The 27,605-nt window shown below is 35.1% G+C and overlaps 1 protein-coding gene across 1 annotated transcript in view; it reads left to right on the top strand.

Annotated features, from left to right (window-relative positions):
• Window positions 1-27,605, top strand: part of SGCZ (sarcoglycan zeta) — a 1,168,143-nt gene that overhangs the window by 674,795 nt on the left and 465,743 nt on the right. Inside the window, exon 2 of the mRNA XM_019031865.3 lies at window positions 12,423-12,617. Coding sequence (XP_018887410.1) covers window positions 12,423-12,617 — 195 coding nt within the window. The remainder of the gene's footprint in view (window positions 1-12,422; window positions 12,618-27,605) is intronic.

Raw genomic sequence — 27,605 nt, 5'->3', positions numbered from 1 at the left:
CTAGATACAGAGTGCCGATTGGTGCATTCACAATCCCTTAGCTAGACATAAAGATTCTCCAAGTCCCCACTAGACTCAGGAGCTCAGCTGGCTTCACCCAGTGGATCCCGCACTGGTGCCACAGATGGAGCTGACTGCAAGTCCCAAGCCGTGCGCCTGCACTCCTCAGCCCTTGGGCGATCCATGGGACCCGTCACTGTGGAGCAGGGGGTGACTCCCTGGGGAGGCTCCGACGGCACTGGAGCCCATGGGGAGGAGGGAGGCTCAGGCATGGTGGCCTGCAGGTCCCGAGCCCTGCCCCACTGGGAGGCAGCTAAGACCTGGGGAGAAATTGAGCGCAGCCCTGGGGAGCCGGCACTGCTGGGGGACCTGGCGCACCCTCCGCAGCTGCTGGCCCGGATGCTAAGCCCCTCACTGCCCAGGGCCCGCGTGGCCAGCCGGCCGCTCCGAGTGTGGGGCCCGCCGAGCCCACACCCGCCCACCCGGAACTCGCGCTGGCCCCCAAGCACCGCGCGCAGCCCCGGTTCCCGCCTGTGCCTCTCCCTCCACACCTCCCCGCAAGCTGAGGGAGCCAGCTCCGGTCTTGGCCAGCCCAGAAAGGGGCTCCCACAGTGCAGCGGCGGGCTGAAGGGCTCCTCAAGCGCGGCCAGAGTGGGCGCCAAGGCCGAGGAGGTGCGGAGAGCGAGCGAGGGCTGTGAGGGCTGCCAGCGTGCTGTCACCTCTCACTATCATGTAAAACAAAAGAAGAAGGTAGCATCAGTCATTTTCTGTTTTCCTTTTTCACCTTTGGTGGAAAGGCAAATTGTACTCATGATATAGGTGTACCACAGGTATAAGTAATGATGAGTAAAGCTTTCACCTTTACTTTACAATGGACCTTCTTGGGTACATTGTCTCTTGTATGGTCTCTACTGAGATCCGCCAGTGGAGGGCAGAGAATCAGGGTCTGGCCGCAGTAGGGAATCGACGCAGCAGGGATGGAGAGATCTACCCACACTGGCCCCATCTTATGATGGCCATTCGGCCACTTTTTACTTCCTTGTTTGTGCCATTGAATGCTGTACTACTTCCCATTTCCTGTCTGCCTCTACCTTGTTATATTAATATTCGGGCTCATCTTTTTTCTCTTTTAAAATCTTAATAATTCAAGAGAATAAAAATAAAATTACTAGTCCAATTACTTTCTCTTTATCTAAATAGTCAGCATATAATAATACTCTGATTAAACACTTATTTTAGTTAGACTTTGTTGGTCTCTGCAAGATCTTTTCTGTTTCATTTGTTTAAAGCAGTCCATTTTAAATTAAAACATATTCATTGTGAATTTGTCCTTTCATCTCTTACGTGAGATAACCCAAAGCAGAACAAATTTCCCATAGATTTATTATCGATTTGAAAATTTTACATCAAAATAAATTTGACTACACTATAAATAATTTACATGAATCTGGTAAAATGTAAAGAAGTTTGTCAGAGTGGAAAAAAAATGACATTCCAATAAGGTATTTTGAAAATTGTTTGCAAGATTTTTCATAACCATTGGTGTCTTTCACTTTATTATCAGTGTTATGGAAGCCATCCTCTATTATCTTTTTTCTCATTACCTTGTTCTGCTTGGTGTTAGAATACAAGACAATATCCCTTCCTCTTTCTGGATATGTTTTCTTACCATTGTTTTTCAAATACGTTTTCTTGTTAATCCTTACTGTTTTAAGTAGTGTGGGCTTTCTGCTTGCCCAGTTAAGCTCTCCTGCTGTGTTTCTGGCAAATTTGTTTTTCCTTAAAGATTTTTCCTTCTTCCCCTGCTGTGAACATGCAGCAGGACTCACCAATGAGTGTCTCATGCTTGCAATTTTAGTGTAAATGGTGCCCGTGGACTGTCTTTGTTGTTTTATCTCTCCATGTTGATAACCTCTGAGCAGGCAAAAGACTACCTTGGGCTCCTTCAAAATTGCATTAATGGCTAAGTGTTTCTATTCTTATTAGCAGAAAAGCTCTGAGAATGAAATGACTTCAAAGTTAAAAGCCCAAATGTAAACCTGTGCCTAAATAAATGTCCAAAAAAAAAAGTCATTCCATTTTCATCCAATGAAATACTGGATAACTATTTCCCACATAAAACTGTCTAATTTTAGGATGTATGAGGTATGTAAAGAAAACTAAGAATGACTGAAAAAATTCTTTTTTAAATGTCCACATTTTAAATAAAAGTTGTTTTCGTCTGGGAATGTTTCCCTTTTAGTGCCTATTCAGTTTTCTCTTTTCTATCAGGCTTGGCTAGAATCATCTATTTCCTGTCTCAAGAGGCAGCACATTTGACTCAGATATCTTTCATCATTCTTGAAATTCAGTTGCTAGGTTGCTTCTTTTCCATGCTGCAAAACCTGACTACAGCATTTTCCATAAACCAAGTAGAAAAAAAATTCCACTCCAAATGGCCTTTTTTCTTATACAGCAAATTTTGACTATCATTATGCTGAAATGTGCCTTTGAGCATTAAGTATCATAGATAGGGAGAAGTTTAAATTGCCCTGGTAAGTAGGCTTTACTGTATTGTTTCAATCTCTCTCAACATTAGTAGCTGTTTAGAGACTCATTTTGTTGGAGCAGAAAACAAAATGCCTTTCTGGTATGGAAAGTTCACACCACATAATTTGGACCCTTCAAGCATTATGTTTTAAAAATTCTATTTCAACTATGTCTTTAAAAGTTAATTCCAATAAAAATACTTCTACAGTACTTCAGTAGGGGATCACTATCTAAGGGCTGGATGATACATTTTAAAAATGAGTACTTTTACTAGTTAAAATGAAAAGGGTACTTTAACATCCTCCTTTTCTACTCCCAGATTGCCTTTATATATGTCAATGTAATATGCATTTGAGCTTTGAGGAAACTGGGACAGAGAGAGGCTAAGTGACTTTCCCTAAGACGCACAGAAGGCAATGGACAAGCTGGGATCTGAACTCAGTATGTCTAGGACTGCATTTTAAACTATTGTGTCGCATTCCTTGCCTGAATAAACAACAGATGACTGATATTGTAGTATTAAATCTAATATGATCAACACCTAATGAACAGTGACACCAGCATGATTTACCACTTCTCCTAGAATATCACCACTCCCAGTAAGGAACTGAAGAGGTTTTGGAATCCAGATTAAATTTGTATGGTCACAAGGATGTTGCATGTTGCTATTTCAGCATGCCAAATGCTAGCTTCATCATCAGAAATTAAAAGCAATTTCTCAAATTATCTATCTTGCTATCCAGGACTCACATGCTTCTCTTTTATATTCATATTTCCCATAACAGGGAACACAGGTCTAAACAGAAATTAGAGGCTCAATTTATATTTTAATTTTAAGGAATCAAATTAGTGAGTGAGAAGAGCAAATAATTCACTGTTTACCTCCAACATTTATACATGTCTCTCCGCATTATATTCAGGGTTTATATGAGTAATATTATAAAATTGTTAAATGTAATATTTTTAAAAAGTTATATCAATTATATTTTTCAATATACAATTGCATTCTGTTTTTGACTTTATCTTTTGACTACTTAGTGATAAAATTTGGACTAGAGATAATAGGTTCTCAATAGCTGGACTTAAATTAACTTTTTTACTTCCTCAAGCTTTTGTACAAAGCTCGAGAGTTCTTTTTGTGTTCTTGATGAAACTAGGATTTTTAAAAGCTATGTACCAGATCTCACCTCTAAACTTAGTTCTTATTGCCAGTTTTAAATTTTTCAGATCCCTACACTTAAGGTTATAAAGAAGCAAACCTGTGGCACACATTTAGGTGGGATAATTTATTCATCCTTTCAGACAGTATTTCTCCCTTACAGAAAATAAAACAAGGCATTCTATTGATAGTTTTTATTTAGACCCTTAATATAGCCAACAGCAACTTAAAGGAGTTGTCTTAGGCATTGTACATTTCCTTAACGTCTTTTTTCTTTCTGTCCACTCACACCTATTAACAGGAGTCATTTATTTTAGCCTTTGCTGTCTATCCAGAAAGAAGCCATATCTCATAATATTCTCTTATGCCCTCCTTCTTCCACTTCCATTTTAGAAAATAAAAATAAAGCCTCACTGAAGGAATGGAAAGACCCTTGGGGTAGAAAAGGTGAAGACTGTACTTTTACTTGCAGGTATCCTAACTCTCAGACACTGAAATCCACACAGAGCAAGCTTGGGGTAATGAGCCTCTGAGGAAGCACACTGTGGAGGAGGCGACACTCGGTACCACTTGTCCCGGAGCCAGACTCCTGCAAACTTCAGCCATAGCACAGCTATCTTCAGTTTTTCATAAGCTAATGTGAGTCCTCCATGTCAGCATAATAGTGTATAAGATCAAGGAATATTCTCTTTGGATTATTATAATTATTGCCTTTCTATATTACTCCTCCTTTGGGTAGCCCAGTTGACTGGGTGATCTGCTGACATTGTCTCTAGTTCCTCTGCTAGCACACCTCTAAGATCACGTGACTTCTCTCTTGATCCCAGCTTCGTCACTTCAATTATTGATCTCACATTCATTTTCCTCATTTGTTTTCAGTTTTCTATTATCTTTTGTATACGTTGGTATTGGTCGTGGGTTTAATACTGCAATACAAGACCCCCAGACAGTCATCTATAATTCCATTTATTTGATTTTCTTTATCTCTCAAAAATTGTCTACACTTGCTGTCTCCACTTCTTAATTTTTAAAATTTTCTATTTATCCCACTCCAATTAGGACTTCAAATAAAAACTTCTTTTATGTCTCTTCTTCATTTTAGTCTCATCTCAGGTGTCACTTGCTCTGAAAGATATTCTCTTTCTACCATTTTAAAAGTAGTCCCCGATTATATTAACATGCTGATTATATTTGTAACATCTATCACTAATTAACATTATATTGCTTATATAATGTATTTCTTTTTTATTGTATTTATCATCTTCAGATCATGTTACCACTTGATAATGTTGTTATTTATTTTTCTATGCACATATCGTGTTTTCATCAAACGTGAGATTCATAATGCATCAATCTTGACCTCTACCTTCCAATAGTTTTCACTCATAAATATTTTATTAAATGAAAACAATCTTCTGCTCGGAGTCTTAACTACTATTCCCAGTCCTGAATACTTATATAAAAATACTGAAGTAATGATTCCAGCTAGTTTGGAATTATTAGTAAATTTCCTGGGCACTAATATTTTGAACTATTTTCCCCTTACATGAGGCAAGGGACTAAGGTAAAAAATAGTCTCTGCTACCCTAGTTATTTTTTCTCCCATACCATCCAGATCAGTAGAAGTCACCAGAATTCTCTAGGGCTCGATTGTTAGTGATGAACCATGTTTAGGTGATTCCAAATTAATTCATTCTCTTCTGGTGTCTACATGCTGTGTTTTTAAATTTACCAGCAAACTAACCCTGTCTGAAAACCAGATTTTCCACACCTTGGGAGAAAAATGTCCAAAAATTGACATGTAATTCTATTTGATCAGGCATCTTTCATTGAACCTTATAACAGCTTGCCAGAAATGTTATTTACATTATTAGATAAAATACTGCATTGGAAAGTGTATTCCTGTGTAGAGAAATTTCAAAGTGCAAATTTAAACCAGCTCTTCCCTGAATTGCAGGAGGATCCAAGTAAATGCATTTAAAGTAATATAAGCAATGCGGTTACTCATTTTGATCCAAGAATGCTGAAATCTTCCTTAGTATTAGCTAAGAAACATTAGATTTTAGAAGTCATTTGATTCTAATGAATGCTTTTTAAACATAAAATGTGATATGAAACAGAATGGCAAAACTAAAATAAAAAGGGTCCTAGTTACTGTAAGTAGCCAAGAAAACCAAGATAATTGTAACAAACAGATTTTGAGGGCATTGAATTAACATCAAAAGGGAGGTACAGCAATATTATGAAGCCAGAGAAACATCTTGGTACTATGATATTGTCTCTCAGAAAATTGTGATCAACTCTCTGAAATCCACTTAACTGTTCTGAGAAAATCAGTACCTCTACAATTGCAGCATTGTTTGGTAGATTCCATTAGAATGACAATAGGCAGTTAGTAAAAAAAAAACTTTTATTTTTAGAAGTTTCATAATGCCAAAGAAAGCAATGTATTTCAGAATATAGTTAATGCTTAAAAATGTCAATATTAAACATTTAAGGCTAAAGTTGTAAAGTTTCAAATGTAGGATAGTTTGCATAATCACTTAGAATTATATGTTTTTATTCTTCTGCTAATACTACTATTGCACTAAAACAGCCACTGAAAGCTTTTGTGATCTTGAAAAACACTCAGATTTAACAACAAAAAAAGGAACTTTTAAAAGAAAAGTCTAACCTTTTCTTACTGCAGCATAGATGCTCTAAAGTATTTTGTGATGAAGACAGTTTATAAAATAGTAATGTTAAACTAAGCTTTATTAAAGAAAATAATATTGAATTTCTTGAGATAAACATAGCTTTAATTACATAACTTTTTTTGTTTTTTTTTTTCACAACTTTTCTTTTAGCCTCTTGTTATCTCATTTGCTTGTCAAAATTGTTAGAGGCATTTGATATAGTTACCAAATCTCTGTTGCTTTACCAAAAAAAATTTCAATGTTATTGCTGAAAGACAATTTTCTTTGTAGTTGTGTATATTTTATTTCAGAGATTTAGTAAGTTTTCATTTCTAACGCACATTAATTTCACCTTCATATTGAAATATAATTTGTAGAAATAGAACATTCTAGAAAATAAGTTTGCTTTAATATGAGATAAAGGGATTTCGATGATCTGAAGAGTCATAGCACTTAACTTGGAATTTTCAGAGACCAACTCTACAAGGGGAAGGTCTCCTACTTGCCAGTGAGGAACATTCAGTCTCCAGCTTTCTCCTATGCTCCTCCTACATCCACATTCTTCCCCTTCTCCGCTCCTCCTTGTTCTTCCCATTAAATGTGATCATCCCCAGAGCTCCTTTAATCTTCATTTTTAAAATTCTGCTTTTTAAAAATTTATACATATATATACGTGTTGTATATATTTTGGGATAGATGTAGTATTTTGATATCTGTATACAAAGTTGGATAATCAAATCAGGACAATTAGGTTATTCATAACCTCAAACATTTATCTTTTATCTGTGTTGGGAACATTACAAGTCTTCTCTCCTAGCTCTTTTGAAATATGCAATAAATTATTGTTAACTATAATTTCCCTACTGTTCTGCTGAAATGCTAGAACTGATCCCTTCTGTCGAACTGTATTTTGTACACCTTAACCAAATTCTCTTCATCCTATTCTCTTTTTATGTTTTCTCTACTATATTATCAAAACCACTGTCAGAACCTTGAAATTTCTACCAAATTCCTCAGGCAAAGTCAATTCCTTGGCAACTTATCATCTGTTATAACACTTATATTACATAACATAATGGCTTTCACATCTACACCAAATCAGAGTTTCAGTAAGAAATAAAGCTTTATGGTCAGTTTTAAGGAAATAGTACATGTTAACTTAAATAATAATGATAATAAATAGGATTATTTACATTCTGAGAGAACTTGCTATGAATTATCTACCCTTATCAGCATTTCCAATTCATTTAAAATTATGATATTTTAATAGCTTATCCAATTATTTTTATTGTATGAAGCATAACATGCCTCAATGGTAGAAAATGGAAACATAAGATTTAACAGGACATTAATGCAATTTGAAATTACAGTAATTTTGAAATTAAAACAAACAGAGGGAAAACCAAATAATTTTTATAAAAATTTCTCAACATTGAGCTTGTAGATTGCTTTGGGAAGTATGGTCATTTTCACAATATTGATTCTACCCATCCATGAGCATGGGATGTGTTTCCATTTGTTTGTGTCATCTATAATTTCTTTCGGTAGTGTTTTGTAGTTTTTCTTGTAAAGGTCTCTAACCTCCTTGGTTAGGTATATTTCTAAGTATTTTATTTTATTCTTTGCAGCTATGGTAAAAGGGGTCGAGTTCTTGATTTGATTCTCAGCTTGGTCACTGTTGGTGTATAGCAGAACTACTGATTTGGGTACATTAATTTTGTATCCTAAAACTTTGCTGAATTCATTCATCAGTTCTAGGAGCTTTTTGGAGGGGTCTTTAGGGTTTTCTAGATATACAATCATATCATCAGCAAACAGTGACAGTTTGACTTTCTCTTTACCAATTTGGATGCCCTTTATTTCTTTTTCTTGTCTGATTGCTCTGACTAGGACTTCTAGTACTATGTTGAAGAGGAGTGGTGAGAGTGCGCATCCTTATCTTGTTCCAGTTCTCAGAGAGAATGCTTTTAACTTTTCCGCATTCACTGTTATGTTGACTGAGGGTCTGTCATAGATGGCTTTTATTACATTGAGGTATGTCCCTTCTGTGCCAGTTTTGTTGAGGGTTTTAATCATAAAGGGATGCTAATTTTGTCAGATGTGTTTTTTGCCTCTATTGGGATGATTATGTGATTTTTGTTTCTGATTCTGTTTATGTGGTGTATCACATTTTTTATTGACTTGCGTTATCACTGCATTCCTGGTATGAAACCCACTTGATCATGATGAATTATCTTTTTGATATACTATTGGATTTGGTTAGCTGGTATTTTGTTAAGGATTTTAACATCTATGTTTATCAGGGATATTGGTCTGTAGTTTTTTGTTGTCATTGTTATGTTCTTTCCTGGTTTTGGTATTAGGGTGATACTAGCATCATATAATTATTTTTGGAAGATTCTCTCTCTCTCTCTCTCTCTCTCTTTGAGAGTGAGTCTCATTCTGTCACCCAGGCTGAAGTGCAGTGGCACGATCTCTGCTCACTGCAACCTCTGCCTTCCAGGTTCAAGCAATTCTTCTGCCTTTGCCTCCCAAGTAGCTAAGATTATAGGCACCCACCACCACACCCAACTAATTTTTGTATTTTTAGTAGAGATGGGATTTTACTATGTTGGCCAGGCTGGTCTTAAACTCCTGACCTCAAGTGATCCACCTGCCTTGGCTTCCAAATACTGAGATTACAGATGTGAGCCACTGTGCCCAGCTCCCTCTTACTCTATCTTTTGGAATAGTGTCAACAGGATTGATACCAATTCTTCTTTGAATATCTGGTAGAATTCAGCTGTGAATCCAACTGGTCCTGGACTCTTTTTGTTGGTAATTTTTTATTACAGTTTCAATCTCACTGCTTGTTATTGGTCTGTTCAGGGTTTCTAATGCTTCCTGAATTAAACTAGGAGGGTTGTATCTTTTTGGGAATTGATCCATCTCCTCTAGGTTTTATAGTCTATGCACTTAATGTGTTCATAGTAGCTTTAAATGATCTTCTATATTTCTGTGGTGTCAGATGTATTGTCTCCCATTTCATTTCTAATTGTGCTTATTTGGAGCTTTGCTATTCTTTTCTTGGTTAATCTTGCTAATGGCCTATCAATTTTATTTATATTTTCAAAGAACCAGCTTTGTGTTTCATTTGTATTTTTGTTTGTTTGTTTCAATTTCATTTACTTCTGCTCTGATCTTGGTTATTTTCTTTCTTCTGCTGGGTTTGGGTTTGGTTTTTCTTGTTTCTCTAGTTCCTTGAGGCATGACCTGAGATTTTCTATTTGTGTTTAACAAAGCAAACAAAAACACGAAGTAGGGAAAGGACACCCTATTCAACAAGTGGTGTGGGGGTAATTGGCAAGCCACGTGTAGGATAATGAAACTGGATCCTCATCTCCCACTTTATACAAAAATCAACTCAAGATGGATCAAGGACTTAAATCTAATACCTGAAATTATAAAAATTCTAGAAGATAATGTTGGAAAAACCCTTCCAGACATTAACTTAAGCAAGGATTTCATGACTAAGAGCCCAAAAGCAAATGCAATAAGAACAAAGATAAATAGCTAGGACTTAAATTGAAGAGCTTTTGCATGACAAAAGGAACACTCAGGAAGGTAAACAGACAACCCACAGGGTGGGAGAAAATCTTCACAATCTGTACATTCAACAAAAGACTACTATCCAAAATCTACTAGGAACTCAAACAAAGTAGCAAGAAAAAAAATCCCATCGAAAAGTGGGCTAAGGACATAAATAGACAATTCTCAAAAAAAAGATATACAAGTGACCAACAAACACATGAAAAAATGCTTAACATCACTAATGATCATGGAAATGCATATAAAAACCACAATGCAATACCACCTTACTACCTCAAAAATGGCCATAATCAAAAAATCAAAAAGTAATAGGCAATGGTGTAGATGCAGTGAAAAAGGAACACTTCTACACCACTGGTAGGAATGTAAACTAGTACAAACATTATGGAAAATAGTGGGGAGATTCCTTAAATAATTAAAAGTAGAACTACCATTTGATCTAGCAATCCCACTACTGGGTACCTACCCAGAGTAAAAGAAGTCATTATACAAAAAAGATACTTCACTTTCATGTTTATAGCAGCACAATTCACAATTACAAAAATATGGAACCAGCCCAAATGCCCATCAATCAATAAGCTGTGGTATATATATGTACAGTGGAATACTACTCAGCCATAAAAAGGAAGAAATTAATGGCATTTGCAGCAACCTGGATGGGATTGGAGACTATTATTCTAAGTGAAGTAAAAGTAACTTAGGAATGGAAAACCAAACATTCCATGTTCTCACTCATAAGTGGGAGCTAAGCTGTGAGGATACAAAGGAATAAGAATGATACAATGGACTTTGGGCACTCAGGGGGAAATGGTGAGAAGTGGGTGAAGGAGAAAAGGCTACAAATTGGGTTCAGTATATACTGCTGAGGTGATGGATGCATAAAAATCTCACAAATCACCACTAAAGAACTTACTCATGTAACCAAATATCACCTGTTTCCCAAAAACCTATGGATAAAAAAATTCTCAACATTTTATCTACAGTAGGATTGGGTCAATGAACATTACAATGATAATTGTATAGTACATATATTTTATATTACTTAACATATAATTTAATTACTTATTAATACTATTTTTGTGTATAATTTATTCAGAAGTATTTCCGTTAGATTAGTCATTTAATAAGTATAAAAGCAATCTGAGAAAAAACTAAAGAAATAATAATGAACAATTATTGTCTTATAGAAAATTATATTTTATAAAAATCGGTTTCCATCCTTCTGGTAAAAAATATGGTATTCTGAAAATTGTACACTTAAGACATATTCAGTGCTTATTCATATTTTTTTACTCTTCTTATCCATATTTCTAAGTTGTATAAGACAGTAAAAAATGCATTTGCTTATTGAAAGAATTAATTCTAGAACCTGAATTTATGCATTATCAAAGAATATCATCTGCACTTTTTCAGAACTGACTTCTAATTTCATTACATTATGAAATAGTATGGTATAATATATAGTGTTCTTAGAGTTAAATTTTTTCTGGTAACTCATTGAAATACCACTAAAATAACCAACATAATTCTGAATAAAACTTAATTTGATAGCTATTGTCTACATAAATCCACACAAATGTGAATTTTCTTTCCATAGGTTCTTGCAAATACACTAATATTTTTACTGAAGCATATATACTGAACCATTTGTATCCTGCATTTTTAGAGAAAGGTACAGAAAATCCTTGTGATAGAGTCAGTCTCTCTCTACTGCAAATAACAGGTAAATCATAGTCTAAGTGTAGCTTGGTGTATTCATCCATTCTTGCTCTGGTATAAAAAAATATCTGAGAGGGGGTAATTGACAAAGAAAAGAGGTTAAATTGGCTCCTAGTTCTACAGGCTGTACAGGAAGCATAGAGGCTTTTGCTTCTGGGGAGGCCTCAGGAAACTTACAATCATGGTGGAAGGCAAAGGGGAAACAGACACGTCTTATATGGCAGGAGCAGGTCCAAGAGGGAGCGGGGAGGTGCCACCCACTTAAACGACCAAGTCCCATGAGAACTCTATTACCAGAACAGCACCAAAGGGGAAAATTCACTGCCATAATCTCATCACCTTTCGCCAGGAGCCACCTCCGACATTGGAGAGTACAATTCAACATGAGATTTGGGTGGGGACATAGATCCAAACTATATCACTTGGACATAAGTTGAGTTCTTTGGTTACCAGTAACTGGAGGTAGACCTGAGCATCCCAAGAGAAAAACTTACGGTTGAAATGGGACAAATCTGACTGGAAATAATATATATATTGTGGATATAACAATGAATTAAACATCTCTAAAAAACTATATTGAACAAAATGATTCGTTTCTGTAACATTTTAATTACACAACAATAGTTATTTGAATGCTCACTGCCAATTATTTTAAGGTACATTGTTCTTTTGTTTCAAAAAAATCATGGGTTTATTTTTTTTAATGCTTCTTTTTTTTCCTTCTTTCTCTTTCTTTCTTTTTTCTTTTTCAGATGACACGAGAACAATACATACTAGCAACCCAACAGAATAACCTGCCAAGGACTGAGAATGCACAACTTTACCCAGTGGGAATTTATGGATGGCGAAAGAGGTGCTTATACTTCTTTGTCCTTCTGCTGTTGGTTACCATGATAGTTAACTTAGCCATGACAATATGGATATTGAAAGTTATGAATTTCACTGTGGTAAGTACCACTATGATTTTGCATCTTATTGCTCTTGGTTCAAAGACAATCTAGCTCTGTTACTTTAATTTTTTAATCAAAAGTTATTCATATCAATATTTACTAGTGTGTGTTTTTAAATCCCAAAGACAATAATATTTTATTTTAAAACTACATTCAGTAGGTTCAGTCCTGACACACGTATGCTATTACTACCTGCCATTTAAGTGTGGGAAATTTAGATCACGAGACAGCACAGCACATTGATTCATTAGAACATTTCAAGAACATTTAACCAGTAAGTATGAACTATTACTTACTGTGCCTTAAAATCTAAGAAATTAGCCTGCTTTTAGAAGCAATACTTCACATTAAAGTTAATATTAATTTTATAAATCATATGTGCCTCTGAATTACTTCATATAACATATATAGCTTTATATATCTCTATATCTGCTTTCTGTGTAACACACTGCGTGACTGAATCTAAAAGCCTGGAATTTCTCCTGAAGTACATTGACTAATGCCTATAATTGCCATCAGATGGTGACCCCATTCTTTCATAGCACATCCCTCGTAAATGGAAGATAAACCAGCAATTAAATCACTCTTTTATAAAAGTAACTAATTACAGAATGATTGTATAATGTATTAATGAAGTTTGCTGCAGTTTACTGAATGCTTGTAATAAATCTATGAGCATGACTTATCTGGGAAAATTTTGTGGCTTCAGCAAAGTCCAGTTTAGCTCACTTTATATTTTCTGGCTGATGCCTTCAGTTTCTCTACTCTGCTTTTAAACCATTCTGCCTTTCCTTGACGACCTCAGATATCTCCACATACAAGCAAGTATCTTTCACTGCTGACCAGACTGCTATTATTCTTTAGAACTCTGCATCCTCAGGAGTGAGTCTAAAGCTGGCTGTTTAACTTCACTGATATTCCTATACTGGGCTGTTTAAGTTTGTTTGTTTGTTTTTTAAACCCCACTGGGTATTGATTTAGCAAGAATCGTCTCTTTCTGACTTCAGTAACTCTTAATTCTAACTCGGAAACAGAATATCAAAAGGGAAAATGACCCTAGCTTCCATCCATGTTGTAAGGCACCACAATTATGTGAGCAAGGAGCCTGCGTGCGCAGGTGGCTTAACCTTCCAGAGAGGAAACACTGTCACCATGCATATCAAGATAAAACAGCATGTGCTCGTGGAGGGAAATGAGCCACGGTTCCATTTTTTTTCCAATAAATTATAATTTTGTAAAGTATTCATCGAATAAGAAACTGAAGGCAAAGAAAAGTTGGCCAGGAGTCAATATTTTTGCAGAGTTAGAAAATAATAACTGTTGCCTAGACATGGATATGCGTCCCAGGTCAGGGATCAAGGCATGAGGCCACTTGAGGGTGGCTAAAGGTTGAGTTGAAGGCTTGTAGGTACATTCTCCCTTATGAGATTCTCTGGGAATGCATCTGAATCACTTCTTTGTCTAAGAGTTGGCTCACTTTACCCTCTTATTTGGGAATATTTTGACACAAATATCAACAAATCTAGCCATCATATTTCTGTTCTCAGCTCTGCTCCTACCTTCCCTGACTGCTGTCTGGGTGTCCTTCAGGAGTCATTTATCATATGGTAGGAGCAATGTTTATGCTCCTGCACATTCTTTTGTCCTGCTTTAAATAGCAACCAGACTATCAGTTGCTGAAAACATTTTCAGCCTCATTTTTTAACTAAAATTAATATTATAAAAGACGTAAAGCATATTCTCCAAATTTTGAAATTTCAGTAATATGATTTTCTCTATCAAAAGGCATCTTTCAAAAGCTCATGAATGATGCGACAAGCTCTCTCACTTCAGGGAGCATTGATTCCTTCCAATGACTAAACCCCAGGAATTTTCAGGTTCAAGCCTTGTAAGCTTTTCAAGCATATTTAAATTAATTAGGAAAATATACTAAAATGCGTAATTACATGGCTACATGCATCAGACTCCCAATACTTTGCCCCATGCTGACACCAAGGCTGGATAAGCCATCCCTGGGAAATCATTGACACAGTCACCTGTGTCCTCAGGATCCTCATGGGCCTCAGGGTTCCTGTCACCCATGGAGCTATTTAATTTGAACCTCAGCTGGCCAGAATGTAAATTATAATGCAACATGGTCCTGGGGATAATTAAAAGGGGGTTGTTTCCATAGGAGTGTTGGTATTTATTTATTTATTTATTTTTTACGTTTTCCTTTGAAGCATGTCTTTTAAAAAATTATGTTTTGACCTTTTTATAATCAGAAGGAAAACTGTCCTTCCTTCAGCCACGAAAACTATTTGCATGTAGCTGAAGTAAAATGCACAGATGAAGTTTTCAGGAATGTATCACACTGTAAGGTGACACACTCTTTGTAAGGTAACACACTCTCCAGCTCAATGTAGTCACTTGTAGTTGTTCAGAAAAAATTCCGAGTTCCTTATGTAGTTGCAGACTTCAGCAATCCTGAATACTAGAGATTATGTTGTATGTACTTGAAGGGTGTGAAATAATTTGTAATCCTCTTCCATCAGAGCAGTAAAATAAAACCAATTTTATGTTTTTACTAGTGCATTATGTTCGTTTTCATATCTACAGAGAATGCCAAAGACTAGTTGCCATACTATAGTAAGAAGTAGAAAATCATGTGTCAGTTGTTTGGGGAGTACTATTGATCTGCACAAAATGTATTTCACTTTCATTATAAACTATTGTATCCAACACAGGGAAATCTGTGGCTGTTAACTTCTTTTATTTGAGCAAACGGGGCATGTTATTTTTATCAAAATATTGTATTTTTAGCATAGCAAGGATAGCTGCCAACACGTTTTATGATGTTTGTGGAAGTCCATCATTATGAGCGATATTGTGCATGATGTGTATGATTGATAAGCCCTTGTGTTTTTGGAAATAATTTGTGTTTTTCATTTTTTAGAAAATAAAATTATTCTACTTATTGAGATACCCAGTTGTAGAAAAACAAAAAAGAAAAAAAAGGAAATGACTTTATATTACAGGATGAAAGACTTAGGATAGAAATAAATAATTTCCTGGCTATGAGAGCAGATACATATATATATATATATATGTGTGTGTGTGTGTGTGTGTGTGTGTATATATATATATATATATATGAAATAGTTGAAGAGGGAAATTTGAATCATCAATTTGTTGAGGTCAGTACAACCCATTTCCATGTTATCAATTGCTATTTGGTTGATTACTATAACATCTTTGTGGTTTAGTTAATAGACTAGTCTAGCAGGTCTCTCAAATCCAGGCATTCTACTGAGGCAGTATTCTTTTCTAGTCTCAACACTCATTCTAAATAAATTAGTTCTATATTTGATAATTGAAGATTGTTACAATAATAAAGTACTGATTTTAAGAACAAAAGTACCAACTAAGGTTTGGTGGCCTCTAGCTGATAGATATGGTAACTAGCCAGCAAAAAAAAAAAAAAAAAGAATTAAAATATAAATAATATTTATTAAGCAAATGGGGAGAGCAAATTCATTAATGCTGTGAGTTAAAGAGAAGTCAAGAATACCCAGACCTGGGTAATAATTGAAGCAATTGATTAATTAAACAAATTGGGGAAAGAAATCTTGCATGATCATTGGGATGAAAGTTGGCTGAAAGAAAAATCCCAAGAAAATAATTGAGTATCATCGTCATTTTTGGATTGAAAGGGAATTGGGAAATTTTAGAACAACTATCTGTACATTACAAGAGATCATTTTACAATATTTTCTCCATTTGGTCACTTGGCATCTGCTTAAACCCTGAAAGGCAGCTAATTTTTTATGGCAATATGATGTATGTCCTTCTAAAGGGCCATCTTGAGTTGGGAAGAATTGATGGCAAGGTTACCAGCAATCCCAGGTCTCCTATTGCTGGTTAAGACCTCTTAAGCACAGGAGATGCTCCTCTGATCTACACAATGGTATTTATTAAGTTGGAAAAAATTTTGGGTTCTGAACACCAAGGTTCATAATTCCCAGCAGATCCTGCATTTAGACCCCACACATAGCAGTAGTACAGCCAGCTGTCATCACTGACACTTTAAACTATTTATTATGAAATATTTCATCCTACAAAAGAAAAAGCAAGCTTTACCAATATTTTGTAACTCTATGTAGATAACCACAATCCTGAATACTTTTCCTGCTTTTATTTATATGCTTATTTAATGCATAAATATAAATTTTATATAAAATAATTATTTATATAAATTATATAAAATAAATGCATAAATATAAATATTTGTATGCATGTATATACATATTTGTATACAATTCAACCATTATATTGTTTTTAGCATAAAATATATATTATCGCTTGTGCAGCTATAATTCATTTATTTACTGCTATACATTTCACTGAATGAACAAATCTCATTTATTTATCTCTTCTCCTAAGTTGTTTCCAATATATTTTTGTTGCTTAATTTGCTATCACAACCAATGATCTTATGAACATTCTTGTATGTCGGTGTTGGTCATTACATTTGCACAAGTACAAGAGTTTCTCTAGGTTCTAGTGTCTAGAAGGAAGTCTAGGAATCTTAACCTTTAATGCCACCTTTTTTTCCCCAGTGTGGTTGTATCAATTTATACCACCACTAGCAACCTGCAGGAGTTTCTTTTGTTGACCTTACCAACTTAACTCTTAACAATTAATTCCCATCTAAACTAACTTGTTACCTCCTAAGCTACAAATCTCATCACCTATCTATCTCATAATAATCTCCCTTATTCTTTCCTTATTTTTGTGGCCTTTTCTGGCAGATTTATTCTTTTATTTGTCTGTATTCATATATGTCTGTATTCATGTATCTCATCCCTGTGATAGGATTTACTATGTTGTATTAGAAATATAATTATATGGTTCATCCAAATATGTACCTCTTCTCCTCTATCAACCTCCCCGCATTTCCTTGTCCCTTTGAAGTGTAAATTCCCTAAGGAGCAGAAGCTGTTCTTATTTATCCTGATATCTTGGTTGAGCACATAGTAGGTGATACATTATTTTTCACTGACTTTTTTTAAGTTTTAAAAGTGTAGGTTCGCTTTCTGTAGAGGGATCTTCAAATTTAATGTTTTAATTTTTTCACTTGTTCTCTCAGTAAACTATTTCAGATTCTGATCCGTTCCCATTTTTAGCTGAATGTACTCGTCTCCTATGAACAAAGTGGCATTACTCAAGTCTGTTCACATCTTTCATCTAGGGTGGCTAGCTTCCCCTGATAGGAAGAAAAACAGCATAATTTCTCTCCGAATCCGAAAGCACTTTGGTAAGATAGTTTTTCAGTGAAAGTACAGTCCTTTGAAGCTCCAATTACTAGCTCTGTCTGACTTCCTCAGTAATAACTACTGTAAAACTTGTCTTTTCTTTTTTAGACACACACACACACACACACACACACACACACACACACACACACTTGAATTTTACTTAAAGTCGCTATTTTCTATACTACTCTACCTTAAGGCAAGATATGCCGGTAATTAACAGGCAGCATTGGCCAGCAATTAACTGGTAAATTACTACCAACCACCAGAGACTCTGTGCTAACCCTTCTTTACAACCCCTCTAGAAAAAGTAATCTGGCCTTTAACAGGAAGAGAAAATAGCTGTGTTGCAAGACTTCCAGCTTCACCAACTGCAGTAGAGCCTCAGCCTGCCCAGCAAAATCAGACATAACTCCCGCCAAATACCTCTTCATTTAAGAATTGAAATCAATGGAATAGAACAGTTTCTTGAGAAAATTGCTGACCCAATTTGGTCTCATATGCAGGATATTCTGGTTTTTCTGAACTCACTTTGATTTTTAAAAATACACATACACATGCACAGGCACATACGCCAAACAAAATAAGCCCCCACTAATTATAATCTAATTTTCAGTTACTGAATGAAAGCTGAAAAAGGTCAGTAACGGCAGAAATTAGAAAACGGGAGAAACTTTATTTAAATAGCTCACAGGGATAAAATCAGGGGCGTATGTTTTGTTATGTGCATTTCTCATGGAATTTTGATAGAACATAGACTCCAAATTTTTTAAATTCAGAGCCTCATGCTTTTACCTGTAAGCGTTCATTTTTCTCAAAAGCCCACAAATAAATCAGGATTTTTTTTATATGCAACAATTTAAGAACATAAAATGAATTCATTTTTATATTCATAAATGTTATATAGCCAGGGAATAAAACAGGACCCTGTCTTCCCTGCCCATGGAGTATTTTCTTATACAAAATTGGTGTTGATTGCAAGAATTCGTCAGGTTGCTGGCTGCTAAAACCATCTCCAACTAACCTTTCAGCAGTGGATGAAAGTATGAACCCTGGAGCTAAACCCTTTTGTCCAAGTCCTGGCTTTCCCATTTATTAGCTCTATTACCTCGTGCAAGTTATTTAAACTGTGGCTCTGTTTCTTCCTCTGTAGAATGGGTGTGATCTATTTCATCAGGCTGATGTAGAAATCAAAAGAATTAAAATAATAAAAGTGTTCCAGAAGTACCCGACATATACTAACAACTAATTAACAACATGTACTATCAGACTTATCCATATTCGGCCCTTCCATCTTCACAAAGATCCTATCCACCATGTGAATGAAATTGACTCTTTCTATTAAGGTTGAGCATAAAACAATCCTAGAGACATAAAAAGATCTCAATAAATATGCATTAACAAATAAATAATTGAAGGGGTTTATAATTTTGTAAATACAGATGATATTAACAAGATTGATGATGTCAACCTGATTGAAGGTTTTGGACCTGAGCTTTGGAGGCAAATAGCCTGATTCACATTATGGCTCCAAGACTAGCTTCTTAGCAGGGTTACCTTGTGCTGATTACTGAACTTCTCTGGCTTCAGTGCTTCATCTGTAAAATGGTGATAATGATGTTGATCTCATGGAGATATTCAAAGCATTAAGTGAGTGAACACTTACAAAAGCTCTTTAAAACAGACCTTAGAGTAAACACTCAATTAGTGCCAGTGAAGTACAAGAACAAACATTATTTCCATGCATTATTAGCTGTGACTAATGAAAGTTATTCTATATGGTACATTTTGCCAGGAAAAATGTCTTATGTCCTTGATGAAGCCATAAAAAAGATTCTTAACGAAATTCTAATTTAGTGCTGAGATATAAAAAGCGTTGACATAAACTTCTAAGAGGAACAGTTTAGCTGTCAACCATCATTGTTATTTTGATGACACTAAGCAGATTATGAAAACCTGTGTCACCTGTCAGCACCCTTTCTGGCCGTCTGAATGAGGGAGCTTATTTGTCAGAGCGAGCTAATCTTCTTTTGAAACATCTTGAAAAATGTAATACTTACGAATTGTCTGGATAATAGATTGGAATTTCTGTGTTGATTCTAAATATTCTGAGTTTCTTTAATGAACAGAGTATCAAATTATTACCTGATTAAGATATTATATTGTGAATTATTTTGTAAAATACCCTGAATTATAACGTTCAGGCTATAACCATTTAAATATGAGAGGAAAGTTTAAGATGCCAGAGAGCCCAGATTAGGTGGTTTTTTTTCCAGCAAGATTATATGCATTATAGACCAGGCTTTATGGAGTTTCACAATAACACTTTAAAGCAAATATTGTATCCCCTCTGGCAGATGAAAAGGCAGAAACTGAGGGAAATTAAATAAACTTCCCAAGGTCACACTGATGAACAAGAGTAAAAGCATGGGTTGTATAGTTTCTGAGATTCCACTGCATTTCATTGTATTAATGCTACTAAATTTAAATTTAAATTCTTTTTAAAAATATTCTTCACTAAATGGTTTACTTCCTTTACATGGTATAACTCAGTGCTTTCATATAACACCATTAAATATATAAATACAATATTACTGCTTATTAATTATCTTTTGAACTTGGGCAAAAGATATCTTAATACCCTCAAACTTTATTAATTAAATGGAAGAATGTACCTAATCTCTCATAGTTAGTGTGTAATTAGAATGGTTAAAACTGATCTGTAAGTGCCAAGTATGGCTACATTTATGAGTTTAGCAGAGCGGGCATAGGTTTAATTTATGGATAGTTCAATGACATTTATTAATGGCACCTTTATAAAAGAAACAATGATTTTCAGAAAGCTATTTTATCCCTGTGATTGCAGTTTAGTCTTCGCACTGGTTAAACTATATTTTGCTGAGTAGTAACTCATTGTCCACGATAAGAAAGCACTCTGGAGGTGATTTAAGCCTGTAGTTTTTGCCCGCCTTTCTGAGCTGCCATTTCCATTTTCCCAATTCATTCCTCAGCACACACATCATGGCACTTGCCCTGGAGATGAGACAGGGCTCCACCTTCTAGGGCGTGACTACAACTCTGCCTGCGAGCACCGGCAGCAGAGATCGCACTGCCCCTCAGTGTGGTGTGTGTGGATTTATTACAGGATTGATGAGAGTAAATGATATCGTTAATGTTGCAAGACTGCTTCCATTATACCCTTCCGTATGCGGCTCCTCATGATTTTCTGACAAATTGTCCCTCTCAGATGAAATCTTTCATGCTTAGTCTTAGCTGGCAGTACATTTCCTTTCCTTGACTTTATAAAGAAAAATTCAGTCATTTTTATCCAAGTGCAAACAACTACCAAGTGATAAGTTCTTTTTCCTGAAGTAAACTATAAGAATTGTGGCATAAGATAAATCACAAAATCATACATAGCAAGTGCAAAACAAAGTTCATTAGAGTACTAGAAATGTTGCCAGAGAAAAAGAAGGATTATGAAAATTAGATGTTGAATAAAAAAATACAGAAATTCCAGACTTGTTAGTTGATAGGTTTGATATATTGTACAATAGACTAGACTGAGGGGGTGGGGAACTTTAGTTCAGTGCCCTTTTTTATCTATAAGAAGTGACAGAAGTCCAGAAAATTAAAACCATTTGCCCTTGTGGATGGCTAATAGCCAGGACATAAAGTAGATTAAACACATTGAACTTTATGAAATATGTGTGTTATCTCCATATATAAACTTATTTTTGCAAGTAATAGCATATAGTATATCTTAAATAATATGACGCTTTTAGTAGGACATTTAGAAAAAGAATTTTAAGTTTTAAAATGAAATAAAAATAATCTTAAGAAGGGTTTATGTTTTTGCTATTTTGTAAAAAAAAAAAGTAAGCATTTGCTTTTCAAAAGTATAATTGAAATATTGTCTTATTTGTTGTTTCCAAGCAAAAATAATATTATCTTAATAAAAATTATCTTATTGGGCAAGAATTTCTATGATTTATTATTTTGAATAATAATAGCATCACTGTCCTTTCTATTGCCAGTTGGTAAACTCATCCTCAGACCTAATAAGTATTTCTACAATTTATGAAAATTAAATTTAGTTTTCAGTCTGTGTCAGTGTTTATTGGGGGACATGCCCCCAATATTTCAATGTAGGTTCTTTCTATTTTCCATAAGTGTCAGCCGGCTGAGAAATAAAGAGAGACAGTACAAAGAGAGGAATTTTACAGCTGGGCCGCTAGGGGTGACATCACATATCGGTAGGACTTGATGCTTGCCTGAGTCTCAGACCAGCAAGTTTTTATTAAGGGTTTCAAAAGGGGAGAGGGTGTAAGAACGGGGAGTAGGTACAAAGATCACATGCTTCAAAGGGCAAAAAGCAGAACCGCTAATAAGGGTCTAATAAAGATCACATGCTTCTGAGGGAACAGGACAAAGGGCAAAAGCAGGACTACTGATAAGGGCCCAACACACATCACAAGGCAAAGGGCAAAAGCAGAACCACAGATAAGGGTCTATGTTCAGTGGTGCACGTATTGTCTTGATAAACATCTTAAAGAACAGGAAACAGGGTTCAAGAGCAGAGAACCGGTCGAGCACAAATTTACCAGGGTGGAGTTTTCCCCACCCTAGTAAGCCTGAGGTTTCTGCAGGAGACCAGGGTGTATCTCAGTCCTTATCTCAACTGCACAAGACAGACATTCCCAGAGCGGCCATTTATAGACCTCCCCCAGGAACGCATTCCTTTCCCAGGGTATTAATATTAATATTTTTTGCTAGGAAAAGAATTTAGCAATATCTCTCCTACTTGTACGTCCGTTTATAGGCTCTCTGCAAGAAGGAAAATACGGCTATTTTTCCCCGACCCCACAGGCAATCAGACCTTATGGTTGTCTTCCCTTGTTCCACAAAAATTGCTATCATTCTGCTATTTTTCAAGGTGCAGTGATTTCATATTGTTCAAACACACATGTTTTACAATCAATTTGTACAGTTACCACAGTTATCACAGTGGTTCTGAGGTGATGTACATCCTCAGCTTATGAAGATAACAAGATTAACAGATTAAAGTAAAGACAGGCATAAGAAATTATAAAAGTATTATTTGGGAACTGATAAATGTCCATATTAAGATGAAATCTTCAGAATTTATGTTCCGCTGCCACAGCTCTAGCCAGTCCCTCCGTTTGGGGTCCCTGACTTCCCACAACAAGTGTTTTTTAATATTTCTGGGAAAGCACCATTAAAGCCCTCTTACAAATAATTACCCTGTGCTCGGGGCTCCTTACATCTGCTGATAGGTGAAGCTTTGGGGTAGGTAACCACTCCATTCTCAAAAACACTGGTGATGGGCCATAACACATCTCTAAGAGTATTTAACAGTAATTCATCTTGTCTTTCAAATTCTGTAATCAAATTATGCCATTGAAAGAGTCCATATTTGCTTTCTCACAATTTACATTTTTTTCATCAAAAATTTTGTATTTTTCTGGGCTTAGGAAATTTTCAAATATGCTAAGCCTCTGTTAGCTCTGATATCTCTTTATTCTTTCTTGACTTAAACTAAGCTGCCAAGGCATCTAAAATTTGTTAAAATCCTTTGCATAAATGGATCAGGTTTTTCTCACTAGTGTAATTCAATGAAAGGAAGTATAAAGTCTAAATATCTATTTATATGTGACCTACATAAGTGTGAGTGTGTGTATGTATTACCAATTGAGGTATCTGTTTTTAATGTGCATTATTGTTCAGTATACATGATTTTACAAAGCAATATAATTGCTGAAACAACATTTAAAATGCAACTATCTCTATTATAATATGAGTTTTAATTCATCTCCTAGTAAGTCGCAATTTTATCAATGGAACTTATTTTTCAATTAGTTTATTTTCAGATGTGTTTCATTCCTGATTGATGACTAAAAATAAATATTGACACTTCACGTTTCTCTAGGAGCTTTGCTGTCAGGTAATTAGTGTACCACATAAAATAAGCAAAATTCACATTAGACTACAACAGCTTTTTTGTTGTTGTTGTTAGGTGGAGTCTTGCTCTGTCGCCCAGGCTGGAGTGCACTGGCACGATCTCAGCTCACTGCAAGCTCCGCCTCCCAGGTTCACACTATTTTCCTGCCTCAGCCTCCTGAGTAGCTGGGACTATAGTCTTCCACCACCACACCCGGCTAATTTTTTTTTTTTTTTTTTTTTTTGTATTTTTAGTAGAGACAGGGTTTCACCATGTGTTAGCCAGGATGGTCTCAATCTCCTGACTTTGTGATCTGCCCGCCTCGGCCTCCCAAAGTGCTGCGATTACAGGCGCGAGCCACCGCACCTGGCAACAGCTTTTATAAATGTATGTAAAGTGTATGAATACTTAGGCCCTTGAAGAAACCAAATACTAATTTTAGTCAACAAGGAAAAGGAAGAAGTACTCCTGAAAGTGTGCTTCATCTCTTTTTTCTGACATTCCTATAAGATACGTATTAGTATCTATCTCTATATTTAAAATAAAATTTTTTCACAATTTAACATGGTTAATAAGTGAATTAGTTAATATTTGAATACTTAATAGTCTAACACATAGACCAAATTTGTTCTGCCTCCTTAGGAATCATTCTTCTGTTGATGTTATTCATAAGTTCATTGAGCCAAAAGGCAGTTTTCCTACCTGGCAATATTCTTTTATTTGAAAATTACTTAATAAATTCACATATAAGTTCTTGTAAATTTTTATGGAGAAATGAAATCAATTTTTTCTATTAATTTTTCAATGAGAATAATTTAATGTCTTTTTTAACATTATTTCATATTCTGTTGCCACATTTTTTTCTTGAGATTCGTTATCTACTATCAATATCATATTAATTTGTAATAAAATCATACAGTAATGGTACTTTCTATAATTTTGCTGACCTTCATGCAAATAAAAAAATAGTATATTACACAAGTGTTTAAATAGTCTATGAAATTATAGGCATGCTCAACTTTTTGTATAATAACAGGAATTTTAAGTAGGTAGAATGTATCAGTTATCCATTGCCAGAATGGTATGTAAAAATCACGAATCCCAGTGGCTTACATCACTGAACATTCATTTAGCTCAGGAATCTGTAGGTGAACTGGGCAGTGCCTGCAGACTTAGCTGATGTTGGCAGGGTCTCCTTTATGGATCTGCAGTAAGCTTTCTGCTCACCTTGGGGCTAGCTGGTTTAAATGGCCTCATTTGTACATTTGGCCATAATTACACTGTTGGCTTCAGTGATTGAGTTTCGTGTTTTTCATCCTCCAGTACACTATCCATTTTAAGCAGATTTAAAGTTCCAAGAAAAGGTATAGAAATATATAAGATCTGTAGATGCCTAGACCCAAAACTGGTCTGCCTCAATATCTGGCATTATACTGGCCAAAGAAAGTCACAAGTGCAGGCAAGATTCAGGGGATGCATAGACTCCACTTCACTAGTATCCTAATAATGCAAACTAAAACAACAGTTAAATACTTTTTAAAAGGATTTGAAATATACTTTATTTTTTAGAGCAGTGTTAGTTTTGCAGCAATATTTAATGGTGAGTACAGAGATGTTCCATGTACTCACTGCCATCTCAGAACCACAGCCCTCACCACTATCAACATCCCGTACCAAAGTGATACATTGTCACAATGGATGCACCTACATTGACACATCAGTATCACCCAATGTCCAGGGTTTATATTAAGCTTCACTCTTTGTATTAATCATTCTATGGGTTTGAAAGATGTATGACATGAGTCCACCATTATAGTCCATTACAGAATAGTTTCACTGCCCTAAAAATCCTCTGTGCTCTACCTATTCATCACTGTTCTCTCCAACCCCTGGCAACCACAGATTCTTTCATTCTGTCCAAAGTTTTGCCCTTTCCAGAATGTCATGTAGTTTGAGTCACACAGTATGTAGCCTTTTCAGATTGGCTTCTTTCAATCAGCAATTGCTTTTACAGTTTCTCCGTATCTTTTTATGGCTTGATATCTCATTTATTTTCTGCACTGAATAATATTCTATCATCTAGATGTCCCATAGTTTTTTATCCACTCTCCTAACTGAGAACATCTTGGTTGCTTCCAGATTTTGTTAATTATAAGTACAGGTATCACAAATATCCGCATGTAGATATTTGTATGGAAATAAGTATTTAACTTGTTTGAGTAAATACAAAGAAGCACAGCTGTTGAATTACATGGTTAGAGTATTTTCAGTTTTGTGAGAAACTGTCAACTGTCTTCCGAAGTGGCTGTACCATTTTACATTCCCATCAGTAATGAATGAGAGTTCCTGTTGCCTCACATTCCCGTCAGCATTTGGCATTGTTAGTGTTTTAAATACTACTTTCAAGCTTCTCAAATTAGCAAATATATTTTTTTCTTTTTTAACACTAATTTTAGTCACAAAAATAAGACATGTTTCAAAAGCTCTACCTTAAATATGTATGTGTATATACCTACTTGTGTGTGCATTTTTATTTAGATACAAATATACAACACATATACTTTCCAATTAATTGATATACTACCATCTAAAGTTAACTACTCTGAAATCTTATTTAAAATAATGACAATACATAATGATTGTTTAGCCATATTTGGTAATACAAGTGAATTTTTCCTTATGTTTCTGAAGAACAACTTGAAATTTATACCATTCTTAGAATCAGGTCTTAAAAGGGTAATTACAATATCATGTATGTACCCTAAAAAGTAATCAGAAAGGTGAAGAAAAAAATTTATGTCCAAAGAAGTGCATCTCATTTTTATATGAGGCAATGTAAAGGTCTAAACAAGGAGAATTAAAGATGCAATAATGCATTTATATGTGAAAAATTAATCATTAAAATTGATTGTCCAAGGAATATTAATAGTTTTGAATAAGCATTTGTGGGACAGCACAAAGTGAAAAAATGAGATTCAAAATCATGTAGGCAGTGTCACTTCAAGCCTCTACAAATAATTGATCAGAAAAAGATACTAAGCCAAAAACTAGATGTTAAATAGTAAATATCCTATTAGTACTCTTAGAAGTTTTTTTTTTTTTTCAATTCTTTGCTTGTGTTTTTGGTCATTTATATTCAATGAGTATATGTTTTATAATCCAAAAATAAAAAGGAAAATGCCTTTGGAAATCTGTGAATTTAACTCCACCATGCTTGATATAAAATGGCTTTATTTTCTTTAAAATTTAAAAAGTGTTATCGGTGAAAATCTAAATGTTTTACAGATCTTATGAAGTAATAATGATACTTACATGCCAATTAAAACCCATGTTTCTGTGCTATTGGCTACATTTTACTTAAGACAATTAGAAATAAGTATTCAATTTTCAAAGCTACCGAACTATTTTCTTCAAGGTGAAAGGAGACTTTCAAAGCTGCCAAGATGAGATTAATCCATATTTTACTAAAGATACACCTGATTTCAGACCAGCAACATTTCCCTTTTCTGGTGTCTATCTGCAAAAAATTGTATCAAGCCCAAGAAGAAAAATTCTTGCTAACCTGGAAAAACCTGTATAGGAACCCAATCTTCAGTTGTGAAGCATTGGATATTTGATAAATAAGTATTTTAATGCTATTCCTCAATTATTTGCATATTAAAATGAATTTAGTCTCTAGGAAACAAGCTAAGTAACTAGCAATTTACAACCTGTATTTTCCTATTGGGT

The sequence above is a fragment of the Gorilla gorilla genome, chromosome 7 (genome assembly GCF_029281585.2).
Source record: "Gorilla gorilla gorilla isolate KB3781 chromosome 7, NHGRI_mGorGor1-v2.1_pri, whole genome shotgun sequence".
NCBI lineage: Eukaryota > Metazoa > Chordata > Mammalia > Primates > Hominidae > Gorilla > Gorilla gorilla.
Note: the sequence above shows the minus strand (reverse complement) of the source record. Positions and strands in the feature narration are given on the sequence as shown.